General features: G+C 39.4%; 1 protein-coding gene and 1 long non-coding RNA gene across 2 annotated transcripts; one reads left to right on the top strand and one right to left on the bottom strand.

The window, feature by feature from the left end:
* Nucleotides 1–339: 339 nt before the first annotated feature.
* On the bottom strand, nucleotides 340–6,416 carry LOC106930817 (volume-regulated anion channel subunit LRRC8D). Its single transcript, XM_088008115.1, has 5 exons — nucleotides 5,588–6,416; nucleotides 4,087–4,650; nucleotides 3,178–3,428; nucleotides 1,960–2,319; nucleotides 340–1,539 (listed from the first exon to the last, which is right to left on the bottom strand). The coding sequence occupies exons 1-5, from the start codon at nucleotides 5,933–5,935 to the stop codon at nucleotides 423–425; spliced, it is 2,640 nt and encodes an 879-aa protein (XP_087864241.1). The 5' UTR covers nucleotides 5,936–6,416; the 3' UTR covers nucleotides 340–422.
* LOC106930821 (uncharacterized) lies at nucleotides 5,759–18,699 on the top strand. Its single transcript, XR_001420941.2, has 2 exons — nucleotides 5,759–5,845; nucleotides 16,804–18,699. It is a non-coding gene; the product is annotated as an uncharacterized LOC106930821 (long non-coding RNA).
* Nucleotides 18,700–19,156: the final 457 nt, after the last annotated feature.

Raw genomic sequence — 19,156 nt, 5'->3', positions numbered from 1 at the left:
TTCCCCCATTGCTAACTAGAAAAAAAATCAATCAAAGCCAAGAATAGTTTTCCTTATAGCTGTCAATCACCTTCCATATGGCGCTGCTCACCCTCTCCTTCCAGCTTCCCATTTTCTCTCTGCTAAATAGCATGGTCACCAATGACAACGGATAAATTGTTTTCTTGTAACGAAAAGTTGTTTCTCCACATTTAGCAGCAGATACATAAAGTTGATTGACAGCGTTAAGACCCTCCTTCTGTCTCTGATTGGTTGTTTTTGGGATGGCAAAAAAAAATTTGTTTTGGAGATTTAAAAAGAATGTTAAAAAAATTATATATTTTTCATAAAAGTTACATAGTGCAGCTTTAAAAAGCAGTACACTAAGTTTAGTTAAAATGTTAAATTTTGCTCAGGTGTCAGGTCAGAGTCGCCTATAAACCTTATATCTGTGACTCTAGAGCTGAAGAGAAGCTCCACTGAGTGGGAGAATACGGGAAAGTGTCGGACTCTGGCCTGGAGAGATCCTCAAAGTATCCCTCTCTGGTGGCGTAAGAACGGCTCAGGAAGTCCCTGACGTGTGGAGGCAAGGAGAGGAACAGCCACCTCTCTACCAGCAGCCCACCTCCACAGAGCCCCAGACAGCAGCCCAGCTCCGCAGGCAGCTCTTCCAGACTATTGCTGCGCAAATCCAACCTGGACAGGTGGCTCAACGCTGAAATTCCCCCAGGCAGTGAACCGATAGAGTTGCGAGACACGTTCAGGATGCGGAGCTCCAAACAGTTGAAGAGGTCAGAGGTTAGGCTCTCTAACCTGTTTCCACTCAGGTCTAGTTCTGTCAGCAGCGCCAACGCCTTGACCTCAGAGGGCAGCTCAGGTAACAGGTTGCCAGCCAGCAGCAGCCGACGAAGCCGGTGGAGCGTGAAGAGCGCCGGGGGCAGACTCTTCAATTGGTTGTTGGACAGATCCAAGAGCTCCAAGGCTCGAAGGACTCCGACGGTGGGCGGCAGTGCCAACACACGATTGTAGGCGAGTTTGAGGCAAGAGAGACACTGCAGGTGGACCAGACCGAGCAGTTCCTCCAGGGTTCTCAAGTTGTTGTGCTGCAAGTCGAGCGTCCGGAGGTGAGTCAGCGCGAGCAGGGCCGAGGGCAGGCGGTCCAGCTGGCAGTCCTGCAGCTGGAGTTCTGTCAGGTCCGCCATTCGCTTGAGTCCCGTCAGCACAAGCAGCCTCGCGCCTTCATTGTGTATCTCCAGCTTCACCAAGCTGCCCGCCACCTCGCACAGCTCTGACGGAACCCTCTGCAGCATCCCGTGGATCACCAGAACGCGGAGGTGGCGGAGCTGCCGCAGGCTCCCCAGAGCCCAGCCGTGACCGACGCCGCCCTCGCTGCCCAAGCGACCCGAAAGGTGGAGCTCGTGCAGGTTGCGAAGGGAGAGGATCCAACTGGGGATCTGTGACGCCTGAGCGAAGGTGATGTGGAGAACCTCAAGGCGTTCCTGGAGGACCGCGAGCGCACCGGGATCCACAGCCGCGGGGCAGTGGTAAAGGTGGAGCTCTCTGTGTGTGTGGGGGGGCATCAAAGCAAGAGAATATGAAAAGTATGGAAGATGATCACTGAAAAAAACAACTCTAACTTTAATCTCAGAATTTTGAGTTTTTCTTGTCAGAATTCTGACTTTAATGTGAAAATTCTGTCAGAATTCAGATTATTTTTCTCAAAATTCTGACTTTAGTCTCAGAATTCTGACTTTTTTGTCAGAATTTTGACTTTAATGAGTATTCTGTCTGAATTCTGATATATTTTCTCAGGATTCTGACTTTTTTTCCAGTTATCTCATAACCCTGAGAAAAATAAAAGAAATCTGACGTTCTCATAATTCTGAGAAAAAACTCTAAATTCATTTTGGTTTTTTTCCACTGGTCCTAATCCTCTTCCGTAAGGTAAAGAACATGCGGCTGATTTCCTGTACATCTCACCTGAGTGAAGTCATGTTTGCCACCTGCGAAGTAAACCTGGCGTCAGCGATGAGCTCCAGTTTGAGGGCGTGAAGCTGGCTGAGGGTGAACAGAGCCGGAGGGAGGCGAGGCAGGGCGACGAGCTGCAGGGAGCTGCAGCCCTCTGCGTCCACGCTGGTCAAAGCCTGGAGCTTCTCCTCTCCCCAGTGCCTCTCCAGGCTCTGCTCCAGCAGTCTGCTCTCGCTGACCGGGGACAGAAACACGGAGAGGCGCTGCACCAGCAGCGGGTCATACTGCTCCAGCATGTGGATGAGGAAGGCCAGGTCATTCATCAGATCGGGAATGTCTTTCGGCGAGTGGAAGGAATATTTTCGAAGACAGCTAAGGAGAGGTAATGAAACAAGAAAAAAAAATCAAATGGAAAGAGAAATGTAAAATAGGACATAAGGTGATACACTTCTAAAAAAAAACTAAGTGACACAGAGAAATGCTTCATTAAATAACATTAATATTCCTCAGAATATTAATTAATTCTCTTTAAAACACAGAAATGCACCAAGTGTCAAAGTCAGACTTCTTTGACACAACTACATATTGTTTAATTAATTTTTTAATTTAGTTTTTTTTCTTCTTTTTTGCTTCATTTTGTCTTATTTATTCTTGTGTAATTTTATATAAACATACATAGATGTATGTGACTACATATTTTATATTCTTTTTGTAATGTGCAAAAGGTTACTTGTACTTCACTTTAAAGAAAAGTAAAATAAAACTTTGATCACAAAACAAACAAAAAAAAACAGCTACATGAGATTATTTCTGCCTCTAGCTACGGCTATTAACAATAATCTGAGTTTGCATTATATCTAATTTTCCTATGAGAATATATTTTGAATTGAATTTAACTACAATTAATTTCAGGAATACTTTATTAATCTCAAAAGGAAATTAAATGTTATTTTTATAGAAATTTTTTCAGAGTTGTCGTAGATGCAGATGGCTGCAGGAAGGAAGAATCTCCTGTAGCAGTCTGTACTACAGTGACTCTGAAGAAGCTTCTGACTGAAGATGCTCTGTTGGTTCCATAAATGTCATATAAACGACTAAACATCAAGTCAAACCATTTTTAAAAACATCATTGAGCTGGGGATAAAAGGCCAAACTGGATCTATGAGACACCAGGAACCTTCCTGAGGCTTAAACCTATGAAATGTCTGACCGCTTGACGCGAGTCCTAACCTGCGAAAAATCCAGCTGAGGGTGTAAAAATTAAGAAACGCATAAATCCCTAGAAGGATTAGGTAGGTCACAAGCAGCTTGCGCAGGAGGGACGAGAGCGAGTGGACGCATTCAAAAGTTTTGTAGCTCAGCAGGATTCGCTCTGCAGGCTGACAGATATGGCTGAAGGAGAGGGAGCTGAGGAACGGGATGGTGTAGCTCATGATCAGCGTTACCATCAGCAGCTTAAACATCGTTTGAGCCAAGTAAACCTGGAAAGACAAACCAAGACTTGTAAATGTAAATGTAAAATTGATAGCATACGTCCTTATTGGTATGTTGGTTAAAGGTGCAGTAGGTAACTTTTATTTAAAAAAAATATATGTTTTTTGAATATTTGTTAAAACTTCCACCATTTAATGACATGATGATATGAGATAGTGTGTGAAAAGTTCAACTCAGCCCTGAGCTACAATCTCCATCTGAAGAAATGCACAGCTCCCGGCCAGAAACAACCAATCAGAGGCAGGAGGAGGGGCTTAGTGCTGTCCATCTGTCTTGTGAACACGCTGTTAAATGTGCTAATGGCCGAAAAACAACTTAACATCACGGGGGAAACCTTTTATGCTTATGACCACTCTAACAAGCTTTAGCATTTATGGCAGCAATAGCGCTAAGGCCCGCCTCCTGGCTCTGATTGGTTATTTCTAGTTAGCACTGGGAGAAGGCAGAGGAGCTCAATTTTTCTGACTTATACAATACTGTCACGACATGGTGAGAGTTTTAACAAAAATGTAAAAAAAAAAAAAAAGACAACATAATTTCATAGATGTTATATACTGCAGTTTTAAAGCAACATACCTGACTGGAAGGTTGCCAGAACTTACAAAGTTTTCTAAACAACAGATTACAGATATGAAGTTCCTGTACCTTATAAATGACAGCAGAGCTTTCACAGTGAGACCGAAACTTCCTGACTCTTTCAAACAGGGCCCTGGCCTGTTCTCCGTCACTTTTATCCAGACTCAATACCTGCCTGGGGCGTTCACTGTCCACTGAAGGCTCAGAAGAGCACAAGTGCCCCTCAGAGCCAAGGGACACAGACGACATGGTGGAATTAGAGGAAAGGGTGGAAGGGCAAGGAGAAGGTGGGTAGGCCGACCGCCTCAAAAGCGGACTGTTTGTGCCGGAGTCTATGCTCGAGTGGCCCGTACGGGCCGGCGCCATTGAAAAGCAAGCTGCAGACGCGGTGGCGTGGCGGGGCCTTCTCTCCAGATCTCGGATGTTTTCCTGGCGTGCAGCTTGGGACAGGGCCTGGGACGTCCAGGGGGACTCGCAGCATTTTGCCAAAATGGACAGGAATTGTTCAATGCGGGAAGAGGTGTGAGGGAAGTGCAGCCAGAAGGAGCCGCTGGCGACCAGCAGCAGAGACTGCAGCAGGGCCATGTAGGGGAAGAAGCGTGAACAGAAGGGTAAAGCTTCATGGTAGCACACCTAGACGGACAAACATTTCCATTAGGTGAGGCAAATTAATGGCTACAGCTATGACATATTAACCACAGTTTTAGAAAACCTGCTGCCAAATAATACTTTCCAGGTAATAATTATTTCTGGTCATTGCCTTCCTACGCAATTCTCATCTCCCTTCCGTACTCCTTACGGACTTTCTCTCATTGAAGTGGATTTCTAAGATAGAATTTCAATCGGGCCGATCAACGAACAGGAGGAGAAGGGCAGGTTGTGAATGATGTCATTGATTTTCTACGCTGTTTTAGAATTGTGATCTGCTTGTAGTCTTAGCAATACCATCGGATGAAGTTAACGAAGCCGTTAAATTCATGTTGGCCATGCCTCCAAAGATTAAATTAACATTAGCAGCCATCTTGTTTGGCTCGGCAGTTCTCTCTTTGCAGTGGAGGATGGTTGTTTGTAGCGCAGCCAAATTCCAGTAAGCTTCATAACATGGAACTGGCACATTACGTTAGCTAAAAGTTAGCAACCAGGTAAAATTGACACTTCAACACAGTCCACACTTCCAGGAAGCAATCGTTTTGTCATCTCTGGACAAAGCAAAGCAGAGAAAAAGGGGCTGGTTTTTACTAGACATTTATAGGTTTAAGGACCTATAAATGAGGATGGAGAAAGCGATGGATAATCAAAGTTTTTTCCAAATGTATGAACCACAGTCATGTTGTGCTGCTTCAGAAGGACAAGTTGCTAACTACTGGTTATAGGCATAAAGTAGGAATTTCAGGGTGTTTAAGGATCTACATTAAGAGAGTCCTGATACTTTAGGCAAAGGTAACTGAAAGTTTTGAGATTCTGTTTACGCAATTTCTATTGAATACGATTTAAACCACAATCATTTATGGGTTTTACTTCAACAGTTTATCCTTCCAATCATATATAGCCTGAAGGTAAATAATGATACCTGGCTAACATAAATATACTGCTGGTAAACCAGATGTGTGCGGCGTCCCTTTGCAGGTGACTGAAGATTCGGACCGATGCTGTGAGGAACATGCAGAGGGGCTTCAGAAGACACGAGGACTGCGTCGCTGCCAACTGGTGGATGGTGAACACCGCCGGTTGCGTTGAAAGGCGGTTCAGAAGGAATGCACACCACCCTGTCCCTGGACAGCTGCACAGTACAAGCCAGGACAGACGTCATCAGCATCAGAACCACCAGGTAGTCCATGAAAACTTCCCACCAGGGCTTCAGCAGCTTCCACGTGTTCTGATGCGGATCCACAGGCGCCAGTTCCGACAGGGAGAACATGTCCAGTCTGAAGGATGTCTGTAAGATACTTGTTGGTTAAACTAAACACTACTTAGCTATTTTTAGTTTTAACTCTCACAGTCAGAGAACATCAACTTTGATTTATCCCACCTGGCTGAAAACTTGCTCCACAACTTTTCTGCTGTTCCTCCTCTGCCACTTTGCAGAGAGTTGAGGCCAGAGCGCTCCGGTTCTGTGGTGAAAAACAAACTCCTCCTGAGCTGGCCAACCCGCCAGCTTTTCCAAGTGTTGCCATAGAGATGGAGAATATGCTGCTGAGAATTCAGTCCAGTCGTAGGACCTTATGGTCTGTTGAACGCTTTACCACAGCCTTGAACTCCTTTCAAACTACAGAGAGGAATACCATGAGGAATTCACAAAAACTGAGAAAAATATTACTTTCTAGCAACATAACTAACCTGGAGAAGTATGCTAAATGAGCACCCGAACAGTTAACTTTCTTAAAGAATAAACTGGATTACAGGCAGATTACTCATGTAAACTAGTCCAAGTCAAGCATTTAGAGAAATGATCATAAACTCTCTAAATGATGTCTGCTGAATTCAATGCCTTGTCAAAGTTAACATATAAAACAATATTCTTTTCACATTTTGTCATATTAAAGTCACAAACTTTGCATTTTTGGGTATCTTTAAAGACCAATGCAAAGTAGTTCTTAATTGTAAAGTGGAACAATAATAATACATGTATACAAGGAGTGTGACAAACATTTGTATTTACCCACTTTTACAGCTGAGTACCTTTAACAATATCTCAAGCTCATTCTTGGCAGATAATTTCACTTATAACAATATTTTTTCTATGTTTCTATGTTCTATGTTCCCCACCTCTTGTGCAACTTCCCCACAAGAGGTGGGGAAGTTGCAGCTGAACATAATCTGACAGTGGAACAAGTATTTTATTTTATTTATTTTTATTATTATTATTATTATTATTATTATTATTATTATTTTAAAACAATTTTAAGAAACTAACTTGAAATTAGCTGCTATATCTTACTGAAAAGTTACTTATAAGTTATTTTTTTCTTATTCCAAGTCTACTAAGCTATTTGCACCAGAAACTAGACAAACTAGACTGGTGATCGAGCATTTGCTGTGGCTGCTCCTCGTCTTTGGAACTCTCTCCCGGACTATTTGAGAGCCCCGCAATCATTGTCCGATTTTAAAACTGGCTTGAAAACTTTCCTCTTTAGACAAGCCTTCTCCACTTTTATTTGACAGTCTTTTTTTTAATTGTTGATTTTATGTTTTTAGATGAACCATGTAGCACTTTGAGATTTTTTATTAATGAAAAGTGCATTATAAATTTAATGTATTATTATTATTATTAAAAGCACTTCAAACTTAAGTACTGAAGTTGAGCTAAGTTAGCAAAGTTTAAGCTAACTTAGCTTACTTAAGTTTAGCTAATTTAGCTTTAACTTTGCTAACTTAGCTAAACTTCAATGCTTAAATTTTACACAAAGTGTTAAACATCATTACTGACCGTTCATGATAGGTCAGACTGCAGACGCTTTGAAAATGATACGTGTATCCGATTTAGTGCCACACATGGAAGGGGCACAGATGTACTTTGGAGAGTGAAAAGATTAGAATTGGGTCGTTCTTACAAAGTTCGGAAAAGTTGGATGTCGGAATGTTCCTGCTCTGTGAACCTAGCCTTTGACTGGTCAGAGCAGACAGACCAGCCACTGAAAATACTTCATTTTATTTTCTAAAAAAACAAATAAACAACTAAGTAAACAATAAAAACATGAGGCAAAGTTAAAAAAAAATAAAAAATATATATATATATATATATATATATATATATATATATATATATATATATATATATATATATATATATATATATATATATATAGACTATATATATATATTTTTTTATTTTATTTTTTATATATATACTCAACGGTCAAAACTGGCAAAAAATCTAATTCAAAAATACTTTATTGATTCCAATTCAAATTAAATAAAGAAGCTCTTTTATAATTTTTTTCCATATGTTCACTTTCACAATCTACTTACTGATTTTGGTTTGCGTTGTAAACAAAGTTCCCTCATTTTCCAGCAGATGGTGCCAAAATCAAGGTTTAGACTCAAAAAGCGGCGTTTGAATCCACAGCTTTAATTATAGCAACGTAGCAGTTCCTGCCATGGCAGCTTTATCACAGACAGTGATAAATCTAAAACTGGCCTATTTCTCAGTTCATGTAACTATTAACATCTGTTCCTACTGAAGGATTACATCTTGTGCTTCATCATATGCCATTTCCTTTTGTTTTTAGACCACTAAGAATCTTTGGCAGAGATGCAAACTGACAATAAACCACAATGAGATCTACTCCACACAGCTGGTGTGTGTGTGTGTTCTGTATATCTGCGTTGTGTGAAGTATGGAGATGTGTGTCTACGTGTATACTGTCGAGCGACGAGCACAGAGTTAGAAAACAAGAGGTGGGGAAGTTGCAACTGAACATGTATGTAAGTGAGAGAGGCATTCGCTAGTACCACAGAGGAAAATCTCAAAATAAAACATGCAAGTGTGACGGGCAGGGTTGACTGTTACACACTGCAACATCTCAGTTGGCTGCTGTATCAGCGACAGTACATCATGCTCCTGATTCCTGAGCCTTTCTGTTTAGAAGAAAATAAGCAACAGAGGGGACCAGTTCTTAACTTGAGAATGGACAAAGGAACAAATACCGAGAAGAGTTCAACCAGGTTCAGGAAAACACTGCAATATTGTGCTTTGAGATTCTTGAAATGCTCCTTCGTTCATCGTTAAAATCCCTGAACAGTGTGTGGTTGTCAACATGAATTTAATTCCTTTAAGGTCCATTTATTGACTCAAATATAGCTTGAATTATTTAAATCGATAAGCATTTTTGCTATTGTGTGAAGGCAAAATTTTCTACATCACTTAATTCATTTCTGCTGTTTTAAGTTTTTGTTTCATTAATCAAATTAGCAACTCTCCCGTTTTAATCGAAGCCAGCAATTCGCCCAGACATACGTAGCCACTCCAGCCACTTATAATATGTCTACAGAAGCTTTACTATGAAATACACCAGGTAATAAAAAATAATAAAAAGTGAATTTACTTACAGAGCCTAGCTGGCATATTAACTATCATTTCATTGCCCAGCCAGGCCAGAAACCATCAACATCTGAACTCCTGTTCTTACTTTTATAAGTATGCAGAATATTTCTCTGGTATTTTTGTACTAATTTAATAATGAATGATTTAGGTTGTTAAAATGAAAATGTCTTAGGAATGTGACCAGTATTTTGTTGAATTGATGCCACAAAGAAACAGAAAAATAAACCTGCAAGGTGCACTTAATAAAGAAGTGAGTGTATAGTACAAACTCAGAAACATAATTGTTATTTAATTATTTTATTAAGTGGAAAAGAATTGACTTTGTTTTATAATATCGTTCTATTGCCATTTTAGTTTAACATTCTAAGATGTTGTAGACTAACATTAATATAACACAAAAAAGACTAAGAAAGCAAACAATTTAAATGTTCAAAAAGATGTCCAAAGCCAACTTTTTATATATTACAAACCCAAACATCCATTTTGTTTGGTTGTTGTATTAGTAAATAAAAAATTATTAACCAGAACTAACTACTGAAAGAGTTTCATGAGGTGTTGTCATGAACAATCACGATTTTGCACTGTGGTTACATGTTTCGACACCATCTTAGTTTAGCATGTGATCCTGCTAAGATATTATAAAATGCAACAAAAAAACATGTGTAGAACTGTTTTTAAATTACAAGTCTAAAACACATTATTTGTTGTTTTTATTTTTGAGTGAAAAGTCATTGATAAAAAATTGCTCACTATGTCTGCATGACTGCTTTGCCCTGAAGCTAATTGTTCCATTTTAGCTTAGCATATTAGCATGCTAACATTTTGCTGAAATAATAGTAGAAAAGCATAAAAACATCAAAGTAAATGTACAAAATAAAGGTCAACTTTATATTAAAAGTCTAAAAGATAATGTTGTGTTGTATTATTAACTCAAAAGGATCAGATAAATGGGTTTTTAAAATATATTTTAGTGATCTTTCTGGATTTTGCCTTCTAATTACAATCAGACGAATATTAGATCCTAATTTATATCCTTATAACACGTTGTATTTTTAACTTAAACCCTTATTAGCAGGTTACATCACCTATTGCTTCCTTAAATCTGATTATTAGTATTGTGTGATGTTTTATTGAGCAACAGACCAACCGGTTGGGTTGTTTGCGTTTGAGCTGCTTTGTTGCTGAGAAAACAGACAAAGAAACTTTTTTCTGTTTTGTCATTTGTTTCAGAGAAACATGGCCACAAAATTAGACGGCAGAACTTTGGTGTGGCAGGATGAACATTAGAAGCAGACCATATCCTACCAACACCCTCGGGGTTGTTTTTTTTTTTTAAAGTTCTGCTGCAAAAGAGCTTGCGGCTTGACACCTTTTTCATTTGCAATCTTATGCCTAAACACAGTGATGCACTCGCACATCCACACGACCCATGGGCAGATATGCTTTGGGTGGGGCCGTGTTATGTGACAGGATTCACACAAGTCCACATCATGAGAAAATATCGGCAACTTGTTGCAGACCTCTCACACCACGCGAAAAGCTTGAAGTAGAAGAAAACAGTTCATAACCTTTGCCAGTCTGAGTTTTCAAATATGTAAGATTACTTCCAATAATTTCCCAATTATGAGCTCAATAATGTACATCTTATCTCATTATATTTAAGATTTAAAACATGCCAAGCAGATTTTGGCAGAGTTAACTCAGCATCCATTGTGGATTCTGTTTTTTAGATGGGCTCTCTTATTTTGATCATTCTTTTTATTATATTCTGATTTCTTCTTACATTTCCTGTATCGTTTTATCATTTATTGTGATAAAATTCTTATTGTGATACAAATTTTAATTTATCGCTGTGGATAGTCTTGAACCATACATCTATGGTGTGTGAATGTGTTTTTTGTTACAGAACATTAGTGTACTTTGGTAGTTTTGGCCTATATTTGTTGGTTTCGGAAACCACGTCAACTGACTTCCAATCAAAATTGGGGTTTGGATCTGGAATATGGTCAATTAAAGTCAGTGTGTCATCAGAATTTTATCAATAGCCTGTTGTTTGAAGTAGGCATGCATCGGTTGGAGCTTTTATGGCCAATCGATGATTATCTATCATCGATTAAAGCATAACATGTCAGTTCGGATTTCTGCCAATACTGACTTTTTTGTCTGAAATATTGATAAATGTAGCAAGAAAGTCGCTGAGATGGCAACAGTCGATTTTTTGGCCTTTGCTGCGGTAGTTAATGGATAAGATTGACTTCACATGTAAGCATCAACCAATCACAAATCTCCCAAAATTACAAAAACCAAGGCCGATTTATCGGTGCATTCCTAGTTTGAGGCTTTAAACTCTCTAGAACTGTTTTAATCTAAATTCTTCACACACATAATTCCATTATGTAGTATTTAAATATTTTAAATACTTCTTCCTCATATGTTTGATCATTTAGATGGAGGAATTTGCTGATTTCTTTAGCAGCTGACCCCATATCAACACCCTTCCACCACCGTGCCTCACATTAAAGATGAGCTAGCTGTGGCCTGCTGCACCTTAGTTTATGCTATCTGGTCATAAAACTATCTATCCATTCATCTTCTTATATCCTTATCCCACTGGGGTCAGGAGGGGTGCTTGTGCCTGTCTCCAGCTGTCAACGGGCGAGAGGCGGAGTCACCCTGGACAGGTCGCCAGTCCATCACTGTGCATTATAAAAACTACTGTTTTATTATTATACTATATTTACAACCCATTGGTTCCACTGGTTTTCCAAAGTAAGATGAAACAAATTTTAGACTTCGTCATGACACTTTGGGACAATGGGTACCACTGCCTTGATCAGAGCCACAAAAAACTTGTTCTAGATCTGGTTGGAACTTCTGGAAGATATCGAACGTCTGCTCGATATCAAGTTTGATTTCACATGTAGGCAGCAGCTGGCTTGTGTACCATGTCAATTTAGAGTTCTCACACCTCCTTACCTCTCTGTAACCCTGCATCGCCAAAGTGAATCAGCTCTCACTTGGTTTCATGTGTGGGAGTGGGGATGCCCATATGATGGTTGAATTTGAGTGATTTTGAAATGATCATTGCTTTATTTAACCACAGCGACCGCCGTCGCCACGTTTTTTTTTTGTTTTTTTTTTTTTAAATATGTTTTCCTTTCTGTGCCTTTACAAAATCGCTATAAGCTAAAAGTTCGGGGGAGGTTTTTTGAGGTTACCTGAGAACACGGGGATAAATAGTGTAACTGTTGGGTTTGAATCTGAATCTGTGATGCTTTCAATCTGAAAGCAATTGATTGAAAAGAGTGGGAGGATGCTATAAGCTGCAACATAGAAAGAAAAATACCTCAGCAAAATATTTGCTTCCTGTTCAGTGGGTGGCAAAGGCCTACTTGAGAGCGTTGTGGCTTTACTTTTGAACATGACTCCGTAATACATTACTATACTGTGGGTCGAGTTCAATGTTCCCATGGCTGTAATAAAAATAGAGTTAGTTAGGAGGCATACATAACAAGGCGTCTGTGTTGTTTTTTTTTTTGAGTTAATCCCTCTGCTGTATTTCACTTCCACATGAAGCACGTGTAGATACCCCAAATCTCAAGAAGTTCTGAAGACTTGATTTCCTCTCTCTCTCTCGTCTACAAAGCGAGAGAAAGCCGTGCATTGACCTTAACCTTTGCTCTTTTGACTTACATAGCCGAAGAAAGTCGAACAGTTTCGCAGAAATGAGTGTCGAGCAGGTGGGTGGGGATTAACGAGGGACATAGTGGAAGCTGCTGGCCGTGAGAAAGTGGCACGGCACTTCGTTTTGCAAGTCCCATGACTGAAACCACTGTAAGCCACCCGCCGCAGGAGCTACTGAGATAAACACCAAAGAACAGAAAATGTGGTCTGACCTGCCACCGACCCAATAAGTGACATTTTTCTTGCTGCTATCATTGATAATGACTCATTATCAAAGCGACATCACCAAATGTTTTCTCTAAGATGCTGTATCAGAAGACTGTAGCTATGTGTATGATTTGCTCTTCAGTTGGTGTAGATTTAAATCAGGGGTGTCCAAGTCCGTTCCTGGAAGGCGTGGTGTCCTGCAACTTTCATGTGTGTCCCCTGTCCAGCACAACTGAGGATGTAGACGAGTTTGACAGATAATCAGTGTAATATCTGAGTCAGACATGCTGAAGTAGAGAGACATTCAGAAGCTGCAGGACACTGAGAAATGGAGTTAGACAGCTGTGATTTAAAAGATTTTTCTAGAAGCATGGATCCCTGGAGAGGATCCACCCAGAGAGGTAACACGTAATTGTCATCTTACCTTACCTATCTTTGAACAATCTTAGCTTGGATAAAATCAAAGAGCCCAGAACAACATCCAAAGAAATTAACGGTGAACTCCAAGGTCAAGGTACATCGGTGTCAGATCACACTATCTGTCATCGTTTGAGGCAAAGCGAACTTCATGGGAGACGACCAAGGACCACTGTAGAAAGCAAGTCTATAAAAAAGGCAGACTGGAATTTGCAACAACGCATATTAAAGACCTAAAAGGCTTATGGGAGAATGTTGTTTGGACAGATGAGACAAAACTGGAGCTTTCTCGTAAGGTATATCAGATGCAAAAATGAAGCATTCCAAGAAAAGAACAATGTCCCTTCTGTAAAACATGGAGAAGGTGTGTATTCTGGGGCTGCTATGATGCATCTGGCGTAGGGTGTCTTGAGTCTATGCTAGGTACGATGGAACCTCAAGACAACGAAGGCTTTTGGGAGCGACAGAAAGCCTGGTCTCCCCTCAAACCTGAGACAACTTGAGCAGTTTGAAAGGAGAGGGTAAAAATACATGTGGACAGGTGCAGAAGGTCTCAGAAATTGCTTGATTGCTGGAATTGCCTCATAGCTTTTACCTTGAACATGCTTGTATGTAGCTATCTTTCTAATTGCTTGGACAACTCTCTCCTTGGCTTCCTGTGGTCAATGTTGGGTGTGGTATGTGTCATGTCACCAAACCAAACTACTTGTCATCCTTTCAATAGACAGACTGACTGATTACAAGTTTGAATACTCTTGTAATGCTAATTAGACGACTTCCATTAGTTTAACATGTCCCTATGGTCAAATTATTTTCAGTCTTTCCACCCCTCTTTTACTAGTTTGTTTTTTAAACTAAATTATGTTGAATCACACTTACCATGCAAGGCAATGTCTGATTTTCATTGGTTCATTTTCAGTCATTTTTTATTCACTATTATTTTTTTCAGGTATCATTGTGGGCTTATCTGTCATTAACAGAGACGTACCAATAATTTTATACACGTGTATGTATTTATTTCAGTCACTCCCTTATTCATTTGCTGCTAGTGCCACAGGACCAATATGATTGAGAAGTAACTAAAACTGACATTTGCTTAAAGAGTTACATTGTTTTTCAATACTGATGTCTCATTGAACGTCTTCTTACAGAACGTAGCAATGCAAAAAAGTGAATAAATTTTACTCTGTTATGTTACTCCACTATTTTGCATTGTATCTTGTAATCCTGTTAGACCTAACAAGGACACAATGCTTAACAATAGCAGCTCTCTAATTTTGTCAAAGTAAACACAGTGCTTTCCAAGTACCACCAACTTTACAGACATATTAGAAATCCTACTTGGAAATGGATCATGGTTTAATGAAAGTGGGGCGTAATGTCATTCCTAGATCCATTGTTCACTTATATTTTTTTGCCATAGTCATTTTATTTGTATTGCTGATTGTATGAGCAAACCACTACTCTTCCTGCAAAAAAAAAAAAAAAAAAGAGAGAGAGAGAGACAAGGTATATGACTAGTCCTGTGTGACTGAATTCACCCTTTTTTTAATCTGTTATGCTTTTGGTTCATTCTACCCTTACTCTGTTTATCAAGCAAGCTATAATACATTACAACCTTTGTACTTCAGGACTTTGTACTTTATAATCAAATAGTAAATAGTAGCTAAATGTATTGCGGTTCATCTGGTTCAGAGAAACTTAAATCGCTTCACACTACATTCAGTCATGCACACATTCACACGCTGATGGTGGTTAGCTTCTACATCCTCTTATCTGCAGGATTTTGTGACTGGATTTTGTGATTCGGTTTAAGTGATGAGAACAAGTCAGGGCGTTCATTCTCAGTACGTCAGTAAGAACATACTGAGCTTTGCGGTGACAGAAGAACTCTTCAATCTGGTAGATATTGAAGCACAACCACCATTTTGCAAACGGTACATTTTATCCATCTCTGATCCACATTTAAAACTAAAGTTAAAAATGCATTTTCAATTTGAGAAAAGTACCATATTTATGCAGGAAATGTTAGCCAAACGTATCTTGGCTAACATTTTAGCTTAGTTCTGTCAATCAATCGAGTTTATTTGTAAAGCACATATTTGAGCAACAATGCAATTCAAAGGACTTAACATAAAAACATTAAAGGCGCCATAAAACCATCACACAGGCACCAATTGTTAAACCAGTAATGAACATTACATTACGTCATCAAAATCATCAGTATACATTGTTGAGAAAATAAATTTAAAATAAGCTAGTTTTAAAACTTAACATGTCTTGATTCAAATGGCCTAATTGTGGTTTTGAAATTAGTAATGTATTCTGGCCTATTGACCTTTATGTTACCTGTAGTTCCAGCAGATGGTTTGCTAGGATCGTTTGAACTGCCTTTTGTCTGTGGGAAAACAATACAGTGGAAGTTCCAGCTTTTCACACTCATCTGTGAAAGGCCATAAACACGGCAGGGGTTTTAGGCTTCAGATAGAGGGTCAGAGATAGATCCTGGTTGGATGAACAAAGATACGCCTTATTTGAATAAATTAAAGATAGGAATATGCCTTTTACTATAAAACTTTCTACACAGAAGTAACAAATCAGATTTGCTCTTGCAACTCTCCAAAGATGTCTTTGCACGTCTTTGCTTTTCTTCTTCTTTCCATTTATGTCAGGTAAATGAATGTATGTCTCCGTTGTTCTGCAGTTTCTGGTGTAAGTTTGTGCATTGTCTTACTTCTAAGTTTATGCATTGTCTTATATTGTAATATAAGAACTCTGTAATTCTGTGACGTCAACACGCATTGTTGTTTTCCTTGTGGCTACACGTGGCCCGCCGAGAGGACCTGGGATCCAGAGGAAGAGAGAGAGCCAGACTTTTTTCCAAAGTTAAACTATTTTAGAATATTCTTCCTTAACAACATGTAATAATGTTCTAGTCATTACTCTAACAGTTGGGCTTTTAAGCTAGTTCTCTATTAGCCGCCGACAACAAAGCTAGCTGCTAACTATTATGGGCTATAAAATAAAATCTGTAGTAAAAGGAAGCTTAAATGTGTTTTAGCAACTTTAGCAAACTGTGTAGATGTATAGTTTCATTGTCCAAATGTGTGTGAATATTTTCTTGTATGACATCCAAAAGTACAAACTATTCAAAATTTTTATGCTAACGCTCTACTGCTCTTTGTGCTTTGTAATGCTGAAGAGGGAAAGATACTTTGCCACATTCCTTTTTGTTTTTCTTTTACTCCTTCAAGCTACCGAGAAGCTTTTTAATCAACTTTATTCAGATTTTTTTTTCACTATCCTTACCCTTAGATAGTTTACCCTTAAGATAGTTTATTTGCCATATGGTGGAAAAACAAAAAAACTCCAACTGACTAAAGTCATATGTCTTTCTTTCTTTCTTTCTTTCTTTCCTTCCTCCTCCTCCTCAGGTTTCAGGTTCCTAGAAAGGCAGTTTTACGCCACCATCAAGGTAACAAGAAGCCCCTAACCCCCCGAACTCAGGAGAGGCAGAAACCCACCGAACCCACCAGCTCGTCTTGGCTCCCTGCACTCCTCTCGTCTGCTCTTTCAGACAACCCATGGGAGAAGGTTCCAAGCCCCCCACCACATGAACCACAGTGCTCTGCCATGCCTGTGTTTGTGCACATCAAGGGGGAGCTCAACACGACTCTACGCTGCTCAGATCAGAACTGCAATGAGATGCATGCAAAAAATGCAGCCATACTGAAAGGGGAAAAAAAGTGTTGGTTTCAGTTCATATGTGGTCTCTGAAGATAGCATTCAATCTGAGGACAGATTCAAGCTTTGCTACTTGAAATTTATTGGTGAAAATGCACGCACTTCAGAAAGTCTATGGTGCGAATAAAATAGTCTGAAAATGTTTTTCTCCACTTTGACCTATATAGCTTCAACGGGGCAAATTGTGACGCGTAGGACCAGTTTCATATCGGTATTTTTATGTCATCATGGCATCTATCTTTTAAAAGTGGTACTTTTAAGTTGTCAGGAAATGTGCACTGTCATCTGTGACTTTGAGAGATGGGGTGAAATTGAAAACAGGGTTATCTAGAGTTTATGAGTTGTGGAATCATTGGTACTTTCTTGAAGTGAATAAGAAAGGACAAGTTATCTTTTCCAAACTAGCTCATAGTAAATGGAAATCTTTGTCACTCAAACTCACATGATTAAAAGCAATGAAGAGCAGCGATACGGAGAGGAAAATTCTGCATAGGGTCTGGGCAACACATTTGGTAATACAGTTCTGGACCAAACAGCTCTAGATTGGTGCGATCTTTTAGTCTTCTAAGTCAGATCTCTGATCTGGGACACTTGAGTTGAGCTCGTTCGAGCGTCGAGTTGGTAAAACCTGTGGGAATTTCTAACTGCTGTGCTGCAAAACAGGCAGATAACAGGGTAGTTCTCCATTGTATGCATACAAACAGAGCAGAGTCACGTTCACAAACAGAGAAGCGATGCTATTGCGATACAAGCTGTTGATATGGAGTTTCTATCAGCAACTTTTTACTGCTTTTCTAATGCTTGCCCTCCATATTGAGCTATGGTTACTCTGACACCTCTGACTTGTGAGCAACACAGACTGACAAGCAGCCTAACGTCTCAGAAAGTAACACAGTGAGTACGTTAGGCTGAGGTGTGCCGAAAAAGACGGCTTTATTTCTGAACATCTGTGGGTAGTTTTAGTCAGAAGCATGAGTGCTTCTGGATAGCACAGGTTTAAGGGTCAAGGGTCACCTGCTGGCCAGATACTGATTAGTTAAAACATATCTCAACGCCCTTTACCAAATATAATTCTGATTTCACATGCTCTTGTTGTGTTTCCATCTAGAAATCCTAAAAATCTGCCTTCCAAGTCCATGTAAAGCACACAAGATGAAGGTGTATTGTTTGTTCTTCCTGTGGAAGAGCTTTGGTGAAGACTGTTAAAAAAATATGATGTTAAGAAATATTAGTATATTTAATCTTTTGAGTTTCCAGTTGAAAATTCAACAAGACCTTTGCCTGTCTGTATTGACTTAATGATGATTTTCAGGTCAAAATTTGACTTTTAAACATCTAGCGTTAGCTATGTAGCATGTAGCCTAACAGTATCTTAAGTTAACAAATGTGTTTACATAAATTCTTTAGCACAACACGGTCATATTTACATTTTTATACAGCATAATTTTACCATCTTACATACATTTTTTTATCCTGTGGAAGAGGTGAAGAACTGGCATTGCTGAAAGGTTTACCTATGACGAATGAAGGGGCTACTTCTGATTGCTGCTTTAACCCAATAAACTAGATTAAATGTTTTTACCCAATATTTGGTTATCATGAATTAATTTTTACAAATTTGTGTCCAAACATCATAAACCTAGCATTTGAATCAAAGACATTATCCAGTGGTCTTTTCTTAGCTAATCAACTAGCTAGCATTGCTCAAAGAAGCTGCTAACATTTCATATTCTCTCATTGAGAACAAGTTATTAATCTTTCAATTTATGTATTTTATGAGAGAGGGGGAAGACATGCAGCAAATGTCACCAAGCCAGGAATTGAACCTGTGACCACAAGGACCAAGGCCTTAATATGTGGGTTGTGCTTTGCCCCTGCGCCACCACAGCACCCCAGATGTATTACTACTTGATGACCGGAGCTTAAACGTAATAACATTTCCATGGAACCTGTCGGACATCAAATTAGCTAATTATCTTGTTTTGACTCAGTGGCCTTTGCTTAGCTAATCGACTAGCTAACATAGCTCAAAGAAGCTGCTAA

The sequence above is a fragment of the Poecilia mexicana genome, unplaced genomic scaffold (assembly GCF_051168715.1).
Source record: "Poecilia mexicana isolate PSO_F unplaced genomic scaffold, ASM5116871v1 scaffold_8, whole genome shotgun sequence".
Lineage (NCBI taxonomy): Eukaryota > Metazoa > Chordata > Actinopteri > Cyprinodontiformes > Poeciliidae > Poecilia > Poecilia mexicana.
Note: the sequence above shows the minus strand (reverse complement) of the source record. Positions and strands in the feature narration are given on the sequence as shown.